Here is a 19,432-nt window from a genome sequence, read left to right as displayed (position 1 = left end):
GGGAAATCATTTTCCCATTTGAAAATAACAATAACTGGTGATTAACTTCCTGATCTAATCTAGGTTTTCTTATTGAATGTTTTTATAAGGGTCTGATCGATAAGTTCAAAAGTATATCATATTATCCCAATTCATTTATAAATGTTTAAAAAATTCGTGTGGATCTATTTCGTTCATTTTAAAATATGTTATAGTAAAGTAACTTTAGATATCATTATATAAATTGAGGGGTCTCACCACCGCTATGTCAAAAGACGCTTTGCATATGTTATTCTACACATTTCATACAGTAATAATACAGTATAAATAATTCAAAATCTTTAATCACCATTCAAATTTCTTTATTCATATGCACTTTTAAGGTTATGTTTAGTAGCAAACCAGCGTCATGTTAGCGTTCATTATTGTGCACCGCTTAACTGTGTCAAGGATGTCAGTGTCAGTCAGTGTTCCAGTTCCTTCATCACATGGCACATAACCTTCAAATTAAACTTCTACATTCTCCAGTTTATTCCAATCGGCTTTCAAATACATATCCTGTTCAAGAATTTCTTTTCTTGTACCATTGAAAATTCACAGCTTTCAAAGTTTTTTTTATAATCCCTTAATCTAAAAAGGATCAGCTTAGATATTGTATTGGGTAATAAAAATTTAACTTTTACAGCTTTCAATAACAGAATTAGATTGTGGGCTGAATAAGTACAGTTATTAATGAAAAGAAATTATTCATTCCTTCTTAATCCTTTTGCAGTTTGAAATTGTAGTTACAGATACTCAGCTTCTCCAAGCTTTATCTGCATACAAAATGTTAATGGGCGAAACAGACTGTTGTTCCATATCAATCATAATTTTCCTTTCAACTTCCTTTCTGTAACATATTTGAAAGTTTTTTATTATTTTGGGTGATAAAAATATAGTTTTCACTGCTTATAATGGCAGAATTAAATTGTGAGCTGTATAAGTACAGTTATTAACGCAAAATATTTTTCGTTTCTTTTTAATCATTTTCTTGTAAACTTTAATGAGCCATACTTTAAATATTTCAGCTGTCAGCTTATTAGCATCATAGTTCAGTAGTTATTTACAATTGGAAAAACAACAACACTACCATAACACTTTTAATTTTTGGAAATAAACATTTTATCAGATAAACACATGAAAAAAAGTTCATTAGTCATTTTTCCATCGCATCTCCGCTCAAATAGTGTTATAAGTAATAAACCAACTATCGATTAATAAGGGTTTGAATTTAATCCCAGCTTTATTTCTCACTTCTCAGATTATAATTTGAAAACTTACAGAGATACCGCAATATGATTTTAAGTAAGTTAAAATTATTTTTATTGCTCAACGAAATGGTGTAGTAGGTACCTTGAAATTTTTTAGGCGTGACTCTTTAAGAATAAAAAAACGAAAAATTTACGGACTAATACTTATTTGAAGCATTCCAAAACAAACCTTATCAAGAAATATGAAAATATAAAATTGTGCTTCTCACTAACTCAGCAAAGTCTTATTCATAGCTTGAACATATTTTTTTAAATCATAGGTAAGTAAGTAACTCAAACATAATACTTGACTTACACAATCAGCAAAAATAATAATATTTAGAAATACAACATACAAAAATTGAACAGAATAATAAATCTCAAGTCGACACCTACTCTACCTTTCTCTTCTGATACCTTTATCTTAATAAAAGTAATACCCATGCCACTAATTGAGTTTTTGAGTGAAATAAAATCATTGTGTGACAGCTGCTTTACTAGCAGTAGCTCCCTAGTTTCTTTAAATTTAATTTAATGCCTTAGCGGGTAGTTTATGCCCTCAAATAAAGGTTTTCAATTCTTGGCATTAATTTAATATGATCATTTTGAATAGTTTCACTTACAGTATAATATTCCTTGTGTTTTCCTCTTTGATCTTCTCGAAACAACCCCCAATCGATTTTTCTATTACAGTTCTCTATTAATATCCACCGTATTTTCAAACATAATTTTGCAGACCCTGAACCTTCCAGCTCTAAATAGTAAGCATAATTGTTTTTTCTACCTACAGGTCTTAAATGTTTATGAAGCCTTATTTCATTGATGACAAAAGAGCTGCATTGCAGTCTACAACATTAGCCACAACCTTCTACGGTTGTGTCTTCACTTGGTTTTGCCTTAGATGACATTGACGAGATGTATGGGGATGAAAGGAAGTTGAATTATGAAGAACTTGAATTACTTGAGTTTAAAAACGACCATATTTTTGTTACTCTTATCACGGTGTCGTAATTTGAATATTTAAATGTCAACCCCTTTCACCCTCTACCCTTGACAGGTACTCCTTCGAATTTTTTTAAATAGCAAGAAGGATTATGCGATAGTTCTTTGAAAAGGGTTTAAGGTTATACCATTACAGAAGAAGTAGATTTGTTTAGCCAATAATGGTACTCATACCGAAATCTTAAATCAACATTTAAAAATTTACTTACCCGAATCAACGTGCGCTTTGGTAGGAATGAATGAAGCAACAAACAGAGCGCATATGACTAGAAAAGCTCCAAAGACAAATGGTGGACCAGGAACAAGCTAAAAAACAACAATATATTTATTGGTATATTACTATGAAATAAGAATCGTGTTGTATTTAATAATTACCTGCGAATAAGTTTCAAAAGCAGAAGTGGAGTGGGTGGTATCTGAATTATTAGTATTTCCATTTAGATCAACGTGAAACATATAAAAAACAACTCCAAACATTGCTGGACCCAATCCATTACACAAGCCCCTCATACCAGTAACCATACCTAATAATGCAATACTTTATTTATTAGCAATACACAAAAACTGATAAATTTACAATAATAGTCATCAATTTTCAGTTGGTGTCTACTAGGGGTGTGTCTGGTGAAAAATTAAAAACTTGAAAGAGTTTAAATTAAGGTTTAGTTAAATCAAACTATACCCTGCTTCTAAATTAGGAGGACTGAATTGAATTTAAGTTGGTAATTCTGTAGATTCTTGATAGGTCAAATCACAGCCGGTTTTACATAACACTTTTGACATTTATGATTGACAATAGGGTACTTGCATGGTTTGAGATAAAATAGTTTATGTAGTACTTTGATTATAAATTTTTTTTCAATTCATTGATCAATATTTATAGAGAAACCAATTATTAAAAATTTAAAAATTTCGTAGGTAGTTTAAACATTTCAGTAAGGCCGCCATATTGCGTGACGTTATAGGTATAGAATAAACATTGAACATATGATACAAAGTAAATACAACAGTTATTCTCTCGGTTATTCTAAAATAAGTGTTATTATTAAACTTTGATTAATTTAAAAAATGGTATATAACTCAGGTTTTGTACCAGGATGTAAAAATACCACGATTAAAACACCCGACAAAGTTTTTTTATGATGCCCAGAAATTCGAATATATGTACAACAAAAATGGTTTGAAAATGTTGGTCGTTTTGACGATCCTGTGAGATTTATTTTTAAATATGTGAGGATGTAATTTTAAATTTAACTTATTTTAATATCTTATAGTAATTAAGTTTATTATGCTTTTAATTTTTAACGTAATTTTGTAATAATGTGAGAACTTAACCTATAAAAAATTTACACTTTATAACTAATGAATAAAATCCATATTATAACAGCACACGCTACGTTGCCGGCATCGATAACCGAGCGTCGAATATTACGTAATGCAATTTTGGGGGAGGGCGTTCTTGTAAAACGTTATGTTACGTTACAATAAAGAGCACAGCCGTCAAATAAAAATTAAGCAATACTCATGATAAGCGAAGTAATACTACTGATGAGGAAGTTGTGGACAACTTGTGGATCCCGTCTACGGAACCATACACGACTAGGATTGATTCGGATATTATTGAAATTTCTCCAAACAAACTTGACTTAAGAAACTCTTATGAAGAAAATTAACCTGATCAACAGAGAATAAATGTTCTTACTGAAGCAAGGGACACTGGTATAGCTAACAAAGATCATGTTGAGGAAAAAATAAAAAAATGATGGTAAGAATTGAAAGAAGATGAAAAATGTTTAAAGAGAAAAAGGACAGTGCCAAGCGTGCAAAAAAAAATTTCTAGCTAAAGAGAGCTGAACGTGGCAAAAACGATCCTGCTGCAATAAAACCTCGATCTGGGCCTGGCCAGCCTACTTTGGTTGACTCGCAACCTGTTCTCCTAGAGGCCATTGTCAAATTTGCCATTCATGGCGGCGCTGCGGATGAATGCCGCCGAACAGAGATGATTAGGATTTGTCTCACTCTGAGTTGTCTGCGTGAAAGACTGTTATTGATGAGATTACAAATTTCTTGAAGCGGCACGTATCTTCTTTTTTTCTAACGCGTACATACACACCCAAGAGGGAAGAAGGCATCTACGCACCGTACCCGTGAAGTTAGCGATATCACAGATCGAGATGTACAAAAAGCACGAGGACGGCGAATTCTGCACTGCTATACTCAGGTTTTTGGAATCCAATAGGTTTACCGATAGCGAAAAGTCAGAGCCCTCTGTTAAAGCCTATGGTGTACAGTGTACTTTTACCTGAACATGACTGGGTTGTGGCAGAGCGGCACAAACTTATTCCGTCTATATACACCGACGTCAACGTGGATTCTGACGGTTTCGGTAAAGAAGAAGCTGTTAAGCGGCCCGATTCACATATCTATAAGGAGTGGAAAACACACATCTTCCACAGCGAACTCCTATGCTTATGTTTTCGAACCACTTTTATCAATTTCAGCAATCACACCTTTAATGATGACAGAATCCAACACCGTGAAGCTAGTGATAATCATTCTTTTAGATCGTGGACTTGATGAAAAGTCGCGCTATCGAAAAGTCAAGAATTTTGCCATTCAACACTTTAAAAAATATAACCTGGACACTTTGTTCATAGCGACTAATGCTCCTGGGAGAAGTGTATACAACCGAGTTGAGAGATGCATGGCTCCGCTCAGCAAATGTTTGTCAGGCGTCATTCTGCCGCATGAACATTTTGGTTCTCATCTCGACGATAAAGGAAGGAAGGAAGGAAGGAAGAAAGGAAGGAAGGAAGGAAGGAAAGAAGGAAGGAAGGAAGGAAGGTTGATGAAGTCTTGGAAAAACAATTTTCAGCACGCTGGGGAGTCACTAGCTAAGGTTGGAGTGAAATGAAAATTGACAGCTACGATGTTTCAGTGGAAAATAGAAAACCTGAAGATTGTTTGCAGGATCCAGCAGGACCTGGTCTGGTATAGTGTTCACGTCCGTAAAGTGATAAAATGCGCGGGCGAATCTTGTTGTTCCTGCTCGAGGTGTGCATTAATATCTGTCTTTTCGGATACTCTCTTGTCGCCATCCTGTCCAACCCTTCAAACTTCAAGCAAGCAAGCTCGTGGTACCTAGTAAGTTTGACAAAGGATTATGCAAGTTTTCACCACTTCTTGTGAGGTTGTCCGTTGATCTGTCACCTCCTCTTCTTTTGTTTTTTACTACTGCAAAAGCAATTAATTCAATAACAAAGGTATTATACTTTGTTCAAAATTATGGTGACATAAATGTTACGTAATGTTTGGAGAGGGGGGAGGGGATAAAGAAAATCTTGGAAAATTGCGTTACGTAATACTTGAGCGCTCCCAAATCAATAAGAATCCTTTTCTTAAGTAATTAAAAATTTTAGCGATTTTCAATTAAATATGTAGACATTATTTGATCACTTTCAAAATATTTTATTTTCTGACATTATTTCATATACATAATTATTATGTTCTTTCTTGCGTTCTTGTTGTTTTATTAAAATATAAAAACAGTTCTTGTCAGTACTAATTTGAAATTGAAATTTTTAGAATTCTGTATGGGGATTCTGGACAATTTTGGTCTATAGTTTATTTCATAAAGGTATAGAGTAATAAAATCTCATTAGATGGACCCAACGAATATTTAAGCCACTTTCATAATTTGGCATACTGAAATTAGTGTACCAAAGGCGTGCCGGTAGGATACTCGTAAAAAGAAAAGAATTTTATTTTAACAGAATAAAAATTAGGCATTTTGTACATAGTATTAGGTACACTTATTTTTTATTGAACATTATACAAAAAATACATTATACAGAAATTAAATTATAAAAAATCATAATATTCTTCGTCATCTGAGGAACTGTCATCTCCTCTTGACGTTATAATTAACGGGTCGACGGTGCGATCGATCAAGTAGCCAAGATCCCACTTTTTCTCCTCTTCTTTAATGACATGCTGGATTGCTTTTCGCTAGTTCTCTGGTGTCACCTCCTTAATGGCTCGATCAAACAGTAGCTTAACGTCTTTCATTTTGAATGTCATGTTGTGTCTTGCTACAAATTCTTTCACTTGCGCCCGTATAAGTTCTATAGGATTCAGTTCGCAATGATATGGCGGTGTGCGCAGCACAGTTACACTATGTTTTTCTGCTATATCTTCCATGGCGTATTTCATAGAAGTTTGTGTCAATTTGCTATAGCTAATAGTTCTTTTTTATCAAATTATCTTCAAATTCAATACTTTTGGTGGTTAATCAGTCAATAATTTCTTGTTTTCTCCAAGATGAAGTTGGAGTCTTCTCTCTGCGTCGAGAATGATAACTTGCGTTATTCATAACTACTACTGAATTAGCCGGAAGATATTTTATCATTTCACCAAAATAGTCTTCAAAAACATTCGAATCCATGTCCTCGTGGTAATCTTCCTTATCGCACGACTGAAAAGTTAGCAAACCCTCTTTTAAAAATCCCTCTTCGCTTCCAATATGGACGATTATTAATCTTTTCCCTTTACCTGAAGGCACTTTAATACCCGTTGACAGGCCTTTCATGAAAGCTTGGCGAGCACTAGTTATATTTTTGTCTTGCCACATTTTTGGTACTGTACAACCTTCATTAATCCACGTGTCATCAAGATAAAAGATTTTCTTCTGCTCTGTTCGGTACTGTTTTATACTTCTTAAATATTTTTGTCCCCAGCAAACAATTTTATCGCTTTCCAGTAAATGTGCTTTACGGTTATGTTTTTCCCAGGCAAAATCCATATTTCTCAAAGTGGTCTTTTCTTCGAATTACCCTTTTGGTGTCTCCATCAAGGACTTTTACTGATCTGCAATAATTGAACGGTGGACTTTCCAACTCCAGTCAATCGAACATCGGTCGACAGTTTCTTGTACAGTAAATTTCGGATAATCGTATTTTATGCAATCGTGTACATTTAAAATAATAAGTTTTTCATTCACTGATAGCGGAGAATTATGGGAACATCTTTTCGTTGGTGTAATTGTCGCCATTTTATTACTAATCTTATAATACTGTGAACACCATTTACGGCTTAACAGCAAATACTGATGCATTAAACTAAACAAATATACTTATAAAGGTCTAAATGCTCTCACATGCGCATGGTTAAGCTGAATCTGAAATAGGGTTGGAATTAGGCAGAGACACTAATAGAAGGTTAAACGGTACCTGTTAAACGCAAAACGTAACTGTATAATCTACTACCTAAGTCATCCCTACACAATATTTCAAGACCTACACTTATGGCCGACACCGAAATTGAGCCGAACTGGACGGAATTTCCCATTTTATTACTCTATACCTTTCTGAACTAAACTATAGTTGGTGTGAGTGTAGCATCTGAAACTGGCATTCTCACTAAAGAAGAAAAACTTGAAGGAGTATGCTGGGAAATACGGGTAAATTATTTAGTGTGCAAAATTTCTACGTAATACAATAATATTTGTTAAGTGTTCTGATCTAAAATTATGAACTTTGTATAATCAAATTCTAACTTTGATTTTTAAATTTACTCAAAGCAAAATAAGAAATTCATATTTCAACTTCCGATAAACCATTGGTCTTACACTTACACTTCCACTACACTACACTTTTCAAAACAAATTTTCTCTTGTTCTTGGCTTCAAAATGAATTTTCTCTTGTTCTTCACAGCACAATTTTTTCAGGTATTTTTTATCATAAAAATTAATAGGTTTATAGATATTAAATTACACTTTTCCTAGTAACAAATACCTTTTTGCAAGTAAAAAATGGACACATAACAAATAACAAATTCGAAGTCGCAACCAGGTATGGAATTGTTTGCTCATATAGATAGCCGCAGCGAAAGAGAAAATACAATTGTTAATAATACCTATAACGGAAGTAAAATAGAAACACACCTAAAGCAAGTAAATTCCTTGTTACTGATATTGAAACTGGCATAATTTTATTTTATTAAAATATTAGATGTTAAAAACTATCGATAATAATATACTCATCACTTTATACATACCTTGAACAACTCCTTGGCGATCTGGTGTACTATGAACAGACACAAATGCAGATATGGCAGGATACGTTATAGAACTCATCGAAGCCAATATACCAGCGCCCCACATCATCCATGTTGTAGTACCGAAACCATACCACAGTAGTTGGAGCATTTCAAATAATAATCCCAACATGATAGTGTGTTTTGACCCCAAATTTTTTATTAAAATGCCTAAGAAACAACAACATACCCTATAAATTTTATTGTAAGTATGATATAGGCAATTATAGATCAGTTTATTGTCGCTCTAGAGAGTAGCAAGTTTTCTACCGATTATTTTACTTATTCTACAGCCGGGGTAGCCATAACGCTTGTGCGTCTCGACTTGGTAACGTTGCAGATAGATAGATGGATTTGGCAAAATGTACACGTGGCATTTAATGAACATTGTTAAAGTTTACACAATTTTATTGCTTATGTAGAGTGATTAAGATTAATGTTGATGTCTATGAAACTATGAGAGAGGAAAGCATAGATTTTAGTTGAAACAAAGAATTTGTTTATGTGGAGAGAAACGGTAGATCAATATGTATTTTTTGTCAAATAGCGTTGTCACAGTGAAGGTCAGAAGATCTTAGGTGCATTCCCATAAGCATTCACGGCGTCACGGTGAGCGTCACTATTGACGTCACGAGTAACGTTCACGACGACCCATGTCAAGAGGTTGATCGAACGAACAAAATTGCAACCATAAGAACCTATCTCGTATTATTTGATGCAGCAAGGGATCCTGTAAGCATTTTCTAAGCATTCTTGTGACGTATCACTAGATAATTTACTATTTTTCTGTTTTGCCATTTCTTCTTATTTACTCCAAGGTTCAAAACGTTTTATAACACATTCAATTTTTACGATTAGTATGCTCTGAACTAATGGTCTAGTCGAGAAGTGAGTTTTCTGCAAAAAATAGTTACGAGTCTCTTAAAAATACGATGATTAGTGCATTGGATTCAGAATTTCATTCTGAGAATGGGGAATTTTTGAATTTATCTGCCATTAAAAATTTCATTTGTTATAAACAAAAAACGAAGAAAAAAAAAGGCGCAGCGAATTTACAATTTTTCCGCCTTTTTTATTAATTGTTAACGTCGTTCGTTAAAAAGGTGAGTATCAGTAATTTATATACTTTAACTGAGGCCGAATACCACTTCCTGAGGAAGAGTCTCCTGCCGGGGAATTTAAGGTGATAAGCAATCTAACAAATTGTCAAAATCAGTCTATATCCATTTTAAAAAATCCCCTGCGAGGTAAACAGATGCTTATGCTGTGAGTTTTCGTGTGGTTTGTGAACTTATTCGATTTTAGATCTCATCATATATTACTTTCTATTTATTGCGAAATTGCTTCTTGAAGAGGCGTTACGAAATTTCCTCCTGCATACACTACGCAGTGTTTTGCTTAGTGTATGCAAGCGGTAAAAATATAGTCCGAAACGCAAGAATATGGATAAGTTGTGGAAAATGAGCAGGATTCTAACTAAAGCTCTTTTCATTTAATGCATTGGTTCCCATACTTCTTTATTTTATAGACGACTTGAGTGGAGATTAGATCTATCTATGGAAACTGAGTTTCAACGACGAATTAACAGTATTCGAAAAAAAAAGTTAGAATTGACGTGCAAGAAATTGCATGAAGTAAAAAAATTCCTAACCTCAAATTTTATCAAATATTTTGTACCTAGTTTAACAAAGAAAAAAATAAAGATAAGTTTCACGAAACTCAATTGATCTGTTAAGTCAAAAGTAACTAGATTGCAGCTTGCACGCAATAAAAAAGGCACAAAACCGATAATATCAAGATCTTGCATGAAACAATCAGCTGAACTTCATCTGCGCATGCTTTTGATCAAGAAATATTGCGTCTTGCATTGCATTGAATTGCACGTTGTATTGTATCATGTCAAGCGGCCTTAAGGCTTAATTATTTGATAATAAAATCAACTAAACAAATTTTTAATTGACTGTGGTGTGAGTGGATATCAAAAAAGCAAAGTTGGTCGGCCAACTTTATTTTTTTTTTAAATCTACAGTGACTCACAGCACAAGAATCAATCGATTCTATTTAAAAAACTTCCCGTTCGGAGTAGTAAAAAAAGGAATATAGTATATTTTATTGTGTTGTATTTATTCAAATATATAAATGATTACACTATTAATTATTATTGTTATAACGGTCGTATATAATCAAAATTTCTACAATGGCAATTACAAAAAAATATGAGGTTGTACTCCATGGATTGATAGCAAATTATTAATATTTGGCTTGAGTTTTGTAAGAAATAATCGCAAATCTCCCCGATATTCAATCTGCTTTTTTTTTTTGTTAATAAGTTTGTAACGGCACTAAAACTAATTTCCACAGTCGAGATTATTTTTCGGGTATTTCTACCGGCACCCAAAATTTTTGATACCCTCTTCTAAATGCTACTCTCAGCTCGTCATTAGAGCTAAGCTCGAGTAGCACCTCTTCTAATATCACATTCTCCACTTATGTTTCATGAAATGGATTTGTGATCCGTGGTATTATTTCCATCGACAGAATATCTTCAAATCTCATTTTAAAATCATAATGAAGGACAATCAAATGTTGAACATTTGCATTAATATCTTTACCAAGGCATTCCACCTGTGTCAAGTTTGAAAACTGTGAAAATTTGCGACGACCTCAATTTACCAAGAAAAGCTAAAAGTATACTCTTTGTTTTTATTAAATCGAATCTGTCTCATTTCAATTATAAATTGAAGTTATCAAATTTTTCGAACAAATCTGTCAAATACACAATATCTGTTTCAAAATTGATCAGATTTTCTTTCAACTCAGGATCTTTACTTTCCAAAAATTCTTAAACTAAGTCAAAAAGTGAATAAAATCTTGGTAAACACGCACCTTTCGAAAATCAGCGTACTTCGATTTGTAACAGCAATCGTTGGAAGTCTTCATCATTTTCATTGCACAATTGTGCAAATATTCAATGCCTTGCTCATTATTTTGTTAACTGCATTGATCAAAAATTGAAGCGATTGGTGCAATTTATGACTACAATTTATCGCTACTAGATGCTGCTAGTGAATTGCAGTTACCTCTGGTATAGTTCTTTTGGCTTATAAATCCATAACATCTGTTTCCACCGAAATAACTTTTGTGAATGGAATCGGCCAATACTAATATCAAATCACTTTTTTTTTTGAAATTTCGGAAACAAATAAGTAACGTTTATCCTTGATATTCGTATTTATATTGGTGAGGAATTAAACAAGTTCTTGCAAGATTGCATGCACATACACCACATGTCGTATTAATTAGCACGTCTGAACAAGCGTGAACTTTTCATGGACCCCCGCTTACGATTATGGACCCTCATTTTTGTCACACCTAACGTAGACTGCTATCGAATCTCCCGTGAACCCCTGGTGATCTACTTTGGGTACCACGAATCTAATGAAAAGGGGTCAACTCCACTTAAATTTAATTTCGTCCTTGTACTTTTTAGCTGGGTTTTTAATTTTGTAAATTGCTTGAAAGCAAATTTATTTTTAAAAATGCAAAAATACTATATTGCAGCTGTATTAGTTTCACCGGAACAGACTTAAAAGTATCTATGGAGTCCTTTTAAGATCATGGAACAAAAAACAATCCAAAACAACTCTCACCACCGGAAAAAAAAACAAGAAAAGCGGGTACATACAAGAAATGAATTGTTGAACCCGTAGCCTCCAGTTTGACATAGACCAGCTGTTTTCTTAGATTTGAACTATTTGAGCATTTGAACTTGTGTGCAATGCTCTCACCAATTACCATCTAGATTTCAAGCAAATGGCAAATAATATGAACACTAGAAAAAGTAAATCACAAGAGCAACATGTAGCATAAGCTACTTTTTTAATAACAAAATAATCGGTTACGTCTTAACTTATAAGTTGTAAAATACATTTATTTATTTAATGAGCCGTGTACTATTAAGCTTGTTTTGAAAGCAATTTTGAAGTCAAAGCTTGCGGTCACCCCTGATCTAGAATATGTACTACCTAAAACTTTTTAAAAAGAACTAACTGAAGCAAATTTATATCTCAAAAAATGAAGAAATAAAACAAAATCTACGTCATGGTGCTGATAGATAAATTTCAATATTTAAAATAACTACTTAAAATTGGAAAAATGGTTATTCAATATAACACGAAAACCTGATACAGTAGTTGCAGATAAATTTAGAAATATTTTTCATAATTAGACCCAAAATAACACAACTTTGTTGTAGATAATATATACATAGTAATATTAATTTTACAGCTGTTTATACAAATTTTAATCCAAAACCAGAAAATGATAAAAGTCTATTAAAATTCAGATTAGATTGAATTCTTCAAATTTATTTTTTTTTTGTTTAATGTTCCAAAGTAATATGATAGAGAAAATTAAGATCAAATGAAAATTACCATTCGTAATAAGCGGCAATGTTTTTGTATAGAGCAAATAAAATTATTCAACATTCAACAAAGGTAAAAATTCTTTTATAAGAATAAACTCGACCATTTTTAAAGTAAATTATATTTCATCTATAGCACCAGGACTTGAGATTTGCAAAAAATTGCATTAACAATAACCTTACCTAAACTAATTTGAGCTAAAACAGCCATAAGTCCCACTAATCCTACGAACACAGCTACCATTGGGTCGCTCCAGCCCATCACCAATTTGAGGTACATGAAAATACAACTATATTGTCCCGCTTCCGGTAAATAGGACAGAAACACGGCGATACACAGTAACAGAATTGTAGGATCTTGTCCTACATTCCTTAAAGCTGAAAATGGATCTGCTTGCTCCCAACTGATAGGTGAAACTCGAACCTTTTCTGGCAAACTTTCTGGAACTGCTACGAGAATGAAGAATACATCTAAAATGGCTACTGCTGTAGCAAGTGCAACAACCAGTGAAACAGACCACCTGAAAAATATTTCAACTTAGTTTTTGAATAAAATATTGTGAACTATACCTGGACATAATAGTTTTGAGTTGTTTATTTACATCGTCATACCACCATACAAAAATTTTCTCTGTTTAATATCATGAAAATCAAAACATTTATAAATTTTACTTTTAGATTGAGATTAAAAGGATACATGTTAAATTTATTGTATTTTAATAATTTTTTTCTGTTTTAGTTTAAAATCACACCTCCGAAATAGCTTCAAATAGAATAATCCAATTTAGAACAAATTGTAGCTATTCATCTATGAACTTGATGAGACCAAACAATATTTCGATAGGAAAATTTTCCAAGTTTCACTTGGTTTTCGCTAGAAAGAAGTGCAATGCTTCTGTTAATATCAACAGATTCAAATAATATCCTATATCATGAGAACGGTGACACCCCACACTAAAATTTTCATGTGAGAGTTTCTAAATTGTAGAGTTTATTAAGGCCTCCAAGGTCACCGGACATTTGTGTGTGGGATTTCGTAAAAAACAATGTTTATAGCCCTTCCCTTCTAATAACATTGGTTCAAGTGAAGAACCCTATTATTTGAGCAGTTATCAAATTTATTACTCAAGATATACTAGCTAACTTGTGGAAAGAATTTGAGTATCTGATGGTATGTAAAGAAACTTTACGAGCCACCCTTTAATATAAAAATAACCCCGTGTCTGTATGGTCATTACTTTCGAAATTAAATGTCTATAAAATCAGATGATAATTTTTCAAACGCCCTTTATTTAGATAAATGTGTTAACTTTAATAAAAGCAGTGTAATAAAAATCGAATTCCCGTTTTTCTCCAGGTTTTTCCAGGTTGGTTTTCACATTTTTCCGGTTGAAATTTCGTGAATTTACTACACTTTTATGATATGAATATTCATTTTGAAAAATACAAGTTATTTTTTAATTTAACTAATACTTATTCCACTGCTACAAGCTTTTTTTTGAGAGTCTTCAAAGATTTTTTTCTTTGTTTGTTTTTTTCTCTGTTTTCTTGTTTTCTTTTTTCAGTTTTGTATGTCGTTTTTTTTAAATAGAAGAAGAGAAGAAGCACCGAAATCAGGCCTTCATAAAAAAAAATGGAATTAGGGGCCAATCACTTTGAAAATTTTTAAGAAATGACTCTAGTTATTCGGATAACGACTGAAAGAATGCTAGTTCAGCCAACAGTAGTTTATTATCAAACACTTTTCCACGGTTTTAAAACATGATGGCTTCTGATTCGAGTTCTGCAAAGAAGATATGACTTTTTTCAAGTGCGGATACAGTGTCCGAGTTTGTTGAGAAACAGGTGTGTTTTCTAGCCATCGTATTGAACAGAATTTCGGAGGGAAGTCATAGCAAAAAGTAATGAATAAGAACATATCTCGTCTGGAAGGTCTGGAGGAACAAATTTTAACATGCTCTCAAGTTAGGCAACCACAGAAACTTGAGCCCGTGTGCAGTTACGATTACGAGGGAGGTTCAACATATTGTCTCGATTAGATGATAAAATTTTAGGGATCAGTTGGAAAGTTTTTGAGCCTAACCTAACCTAACCAAAGTTACTGAAAATTCCCGATTTATTAAAAAATTCCCGTCGAAACCCCAGTTTTTCCTGGCTCTGTAAAATTCCAATCTTTATTCCGATTATCAAGGGACCTAGACACTCTGTTTGAATTAGACAGGGTGAAACGTTAAGCAATGGCAATAATTTCAGTTACTTTGCATTTCCACATTTATGTCGAAGTTATTGTCAGTCAGAAATGTTAGATATATTCATGAAATTTTGAATTTATGGCAATTTCAATGATCAAAACATAATCATTGAACTTTTTTTGTAACAGTATTCTTTGAACTCATCTATTCACCATAATGTAGTTTTTCTTATCACATTGCATCCCAACTCAAAAATATTTTGGAATATTAACAAATAAATTTATATTTTCAAATTATTCAATTTCTTGGTAATCATATGATTTATAAAACTTCAGTGTATAGTTTTGAAACTTGCCATAAGGATTTATCACAATATTATGTTGTAGAATTTGATGGCTTTGAGGAACTTTAGAACTTTTTTTATCTCTCTGGAGCAATTGAGTGTTTCATTAACATTGGAAATCAGCAGTTAGTAACTAGTTGTTTGTTGGTCATACTAGCAAGATAATTATGACGAATGCTCTCCAAAGACTTCAAATAACCATGTGTATGTATTCCCGTCTTCAAACTATCGTAAAGGTATTCTCATACATAAATATTGAGAAGGAAATTACAAGTGATGGGATAAATAGATGGAGAGCTGCCATACCGTTACTCCATAGTTCGCTATAAGAATCTTGGATGATGTTAAGCTTGAGATCATCTGCAAGTTGGACTATGGTTTCTGAGGTTTCGTTAAAGGCTTTTTTGACATGGAAATTTTTTTTATTGTGTGGTGTGATACAGTGTGTGATATGTGCCATGTATGGTTTGTACTATTGGGTTTTCGGTCAAAATGATTTTAATTTACTAGAGGAAAAAAATTAGTACATATTATGGTGATATGTTAGTGAGAGAGAGTGGTACATAGATTTAAACATCTGAGGAAAGCCATACATACACCACATATTGAAAGTGAAAAAAGCCTTTGAGCTTGTGATTTGACACCGTTGTCAGTTTTGGAGACATTAGTTTATAGAATTATGATTCTGGTTTTTTCCATAATATTTCTTCATAAGTACCATCAAGTATCAATATTTACGCTGGCTATTTATATATATATATATATATATATATATATATATATATATATATATATATATATATATATATATATATATCAGTGTTGTGTAGAGGGGACTGGGAAATGGGTCCTTACAATTAGAGGCCTTGCTCAACTTTTGTTACTGTATTTCATTCGAATATCAAAGAGCTAAAAAATCAACAGTTTCTAATTATGTCATTCTACAACGGTTCATCATAACATAACACAGTGTCTGGTTGTTAAAAACCTACAAAAAAATTTTATGAAAATACACGATATCACGAGTTTAGAAAAAACCAAAAATTTCAAGTAATGATTAAATTGAAGTCAGAGACTTCACCGGACAAAAGACTCCTCAAAAAGTTCAATGGCTATCACATATCACCTTTATCTCTAGATGAAAATTTAGGAAAGAAGTAAGCCAAATGGTTACAGCATTTTAAAATATTTATGAGGACAAATGGTTTTGAAGAAGATGCTGGGAGAAAAGTTGCAATATTTTAGGCAAATTATTTCTGATCTTTATATAATTTTGTTGCATTATAGAAACACTCCACGCTAGTCGATATTATTCTTTTTAATTGCTCACGTCACGACAATTAAGAATCGAGTTACCAATTTTTGAGTCAGTCTTGAAACCTCAAGTCATTGACTGTCAAATACTTGAATTTCCAAAAGTAAAATCAAAGATCAATATCAGCATGTCAAATCACTTCCTAACAGCTGTTAGTGATAACTTTATAAAAAGACTCCTAGTTCGTCATGGGAGCCTACTTCAGTTGTTTAAGTAGACCCTTTTCCAAGATCTTTTGTCGTCTGAACACCTGAAGGTATAAAGTTTCGCTGTAATAGACATCATACATTAAAGTCGAATAGTTAGTTTTTCCTGTTAAGTCTTTTCCTAATTTAGACCTGAGTCTGTATCAGGTCAATCTTCGTCTAATTCGGATATTGTTGGTCAATATCCAGTAGTTATTCGTAGTGGCAAACAACGTTCATTTGATTAAAGATGACGTTTATTATTATCAAAAAAAGGGTATGTTGTAAGATATTATATGTGTAGAGTGGCCTTGCTTAATTTATCTAATTTAAAAAATTAACAGTTTCTAATTGAATTTTTAATTTATTTGATTCTCAATGCAACTTTCACTACGTCCATCCTTGTGACTTTCAGATCGGATATATTTTTCAATATTATTTTAATATTGCTGTCAGATGCTCGATCATGTTTTCAATACATTTCTAAATAAAATTTCGGCAATTATGAATCTGGCGCAATAGAACGTTCATATTGCATCATCTTTTTGCAATTATGGAGTTTTTGTAGCCATAAGGCACTTCGACGGAAAGCGTCGCGCTTTTTATGTTCGCACGTTTCACGAGAAAAGTCGTTTATACGTCTTGACAAGGCGTCTGTATCGTTCAAAATATGAATTAAGACACATTAATGAAACTCCGAGTATAAATTTAATTAAAATATAGGTTAAGCGTTTTGAAGAGACCGTTTCAACGTTTAACCACCAGCAAAAAGTCGTCCAAGAACGTCTAGGACCACAGACAATATTGATAGGGTCAAGGAGTCCATATAAGCACCAATTAACACAAGAAATAAAAGTTATCGACTTTGAAGCGAGGTTGGTATTTGCTGAATAAATGCTTAGTCGGTTTTCCACTTTTGACTACATCCATCTTTCAAATGAGGCCGATTCAAGAAATTATTGGCACTTTCTTCTTTGAAGATTCACGAGAACGAAACATCGCAGTTAACACTGACCACTATGTTGCGATGTTAGAGGGATATTTGACTGCAGAACTTACGAGATCAAGAATAGCGAATACGAGAACTCGATTCCAACAAGACGGAGCATCACACATCAAATGACTCTATGGCGACTGTGAGACAGATGTTTCCTGCAAGACTAATTTCTAAAAGAGGTGATTGACTCTCACGTAGCTCTGACTTAACGCCTCTTGATTTTTTATTGTGGGGGCCCCTCAAACATAAAATCTACATGAATAATCTGAGGGACATCAGTCGGCTAAAGGAAAATATCGGCCAGGAAAAGGCAGCAATCACCCCAGATTTATTGACAAGAGTTTTCACAATCGTGGATAAATCATTAAAGATAATCTAAATATTTTTGCACAAAGATACAGTTAACAATTATTAATTTGAAACATACTTAACATTATTAATAAATAAAATAAGCATATTCATATTAACTAATGCGATTTGCACGTATTTAAATCAACTGATCAACATTAGATTCTTACCTTTCCATTAAATAGGCGCCTAAAGCCGGCGAAATGACCATACTGGCAGCAAAGGTACCACTAACTAAGCCATAAGCTAATGAGCGTTCTCTTTCATCGGTTACATCCGCCACGTAAGCAAACACAACACTAAAAGTCACTGCAAATACACCGGAAATACTGACCATGGCAAAAAACCAAAAAGTATTAATAGTCATTAAAGGTATAGGTATACACGTAAAAAACACAGTGATGAGCAAAAATAACTTGCGACCACATACATCTGATAATGCTCCCACTAAAGGAGCGCTTAAAAATGAAAGTATGCCTTTAATGCCCATTATCAGGCCGTTCATGAGGAATGTGTGGTCTGGAAATGTGTCATTTAATACTGATATGAGGGGCATGGTCAAGAGACCCCAGGCGAAAAACTCCAGAAAAATAACCACCAAAGCATGGTACAAGCTAGGTTGACCAATTCCCGAAGTCTGAAACAAAAAAAAATATATATTATTAGATCTGGTTTAAAAATAAGTAAGTTAAACATACTATAACAAATCTCTTACATCATTTGGATTATTAATAGTGAGTATAAGAAAGAGAAAAATGTCTGCACTAAAAGTTATTTGTTGAATTGAAGAAAGATCTAGAAAATTCGAATGTATACAATGACAGGCATTATACAAACCAGAAAAAAAAATTTACCTCAATATACTTAGGGTGGAGCGCTTAATATATTTTTTTTTTACTTTGCAGACCTTTTTTATATGGTTTTTTGATAAATAATCTCGATTTTAGGTGTTCTTCAAGTGAAAATTGTTTTTTAAACGTTAAAAATATTTACGATTCGAACTATTGCAGTTATTATTAAAATACATATAAGTATATTTTTATATTATATTTTGAACTACTGCACTAATATAACTTGTCATTTTCGTCTAGTCATCCTGTATAATAATACAAGATGTTCCAAACTTATCTTTACAACTACAAAAAATTCATAACTTCGAACAGAAACAAGATATTTATATTCTGCCTTTTGCATGTATTACTGCAACTAATAAAGTCTTTTTTTTCAATAGACTGAACAGTTATAATGTGGACACCACAACAGAA

General features: G+C 32.9%; 1 protein-coding gene across 1 annotated transcript in view; it reads right to left on the bottom strand.

The window, feature by feature from the left end:
- The window catches only part of LOC130903432 (hippocampus abundant transcript 1 protein), a 56,360-nt gene that overhangs the window by 11,158 nt on the left and 25,770 nt on the right, over positions 1-19,432 (bottom strand). The window contains exons 2-6 of the mRNA XM_057815526.1: positions 18,338-18,804; positions 12,971-13,308; positions 8,326-8,535; positions 2,646-2,794; positions 2,480-2,576 (exon numbers count right to left, since the gene is read on the bottom strand). Coding sequence (XP_057671509.1) covers positions 2,480-2,576; positions 2,646-2,794; positions 8,326-8,535; positions 12,971-13,308; positions 18,338-18,804 — 1,261 coding nt within the window. The remainder of the gene's footprint in view (positions 1-2,479; positions 2,577-2,645; positions 2,795-8,325; positions 8,536-12,970; positions 13,309-18,337; positions 18,805-19,432) is intronic.

This window comes from Diorhabda carinulata, chromosome 2, assembly GCF_026250575.1.
Source record: "Diorhabda carinulata isolate Delta chromosome 2, icDioCari1.1, whole genome shotgun sequence".
NCBI lineage: Eukaryota > Metazoa > Arthropoda > Insecta > Coleoptera > Chrysomelidae > Diorhabda > Diorhabda carinulata.
This window is presented reverse-complemented; position numbering and strand designations above follow the sequence as displayed.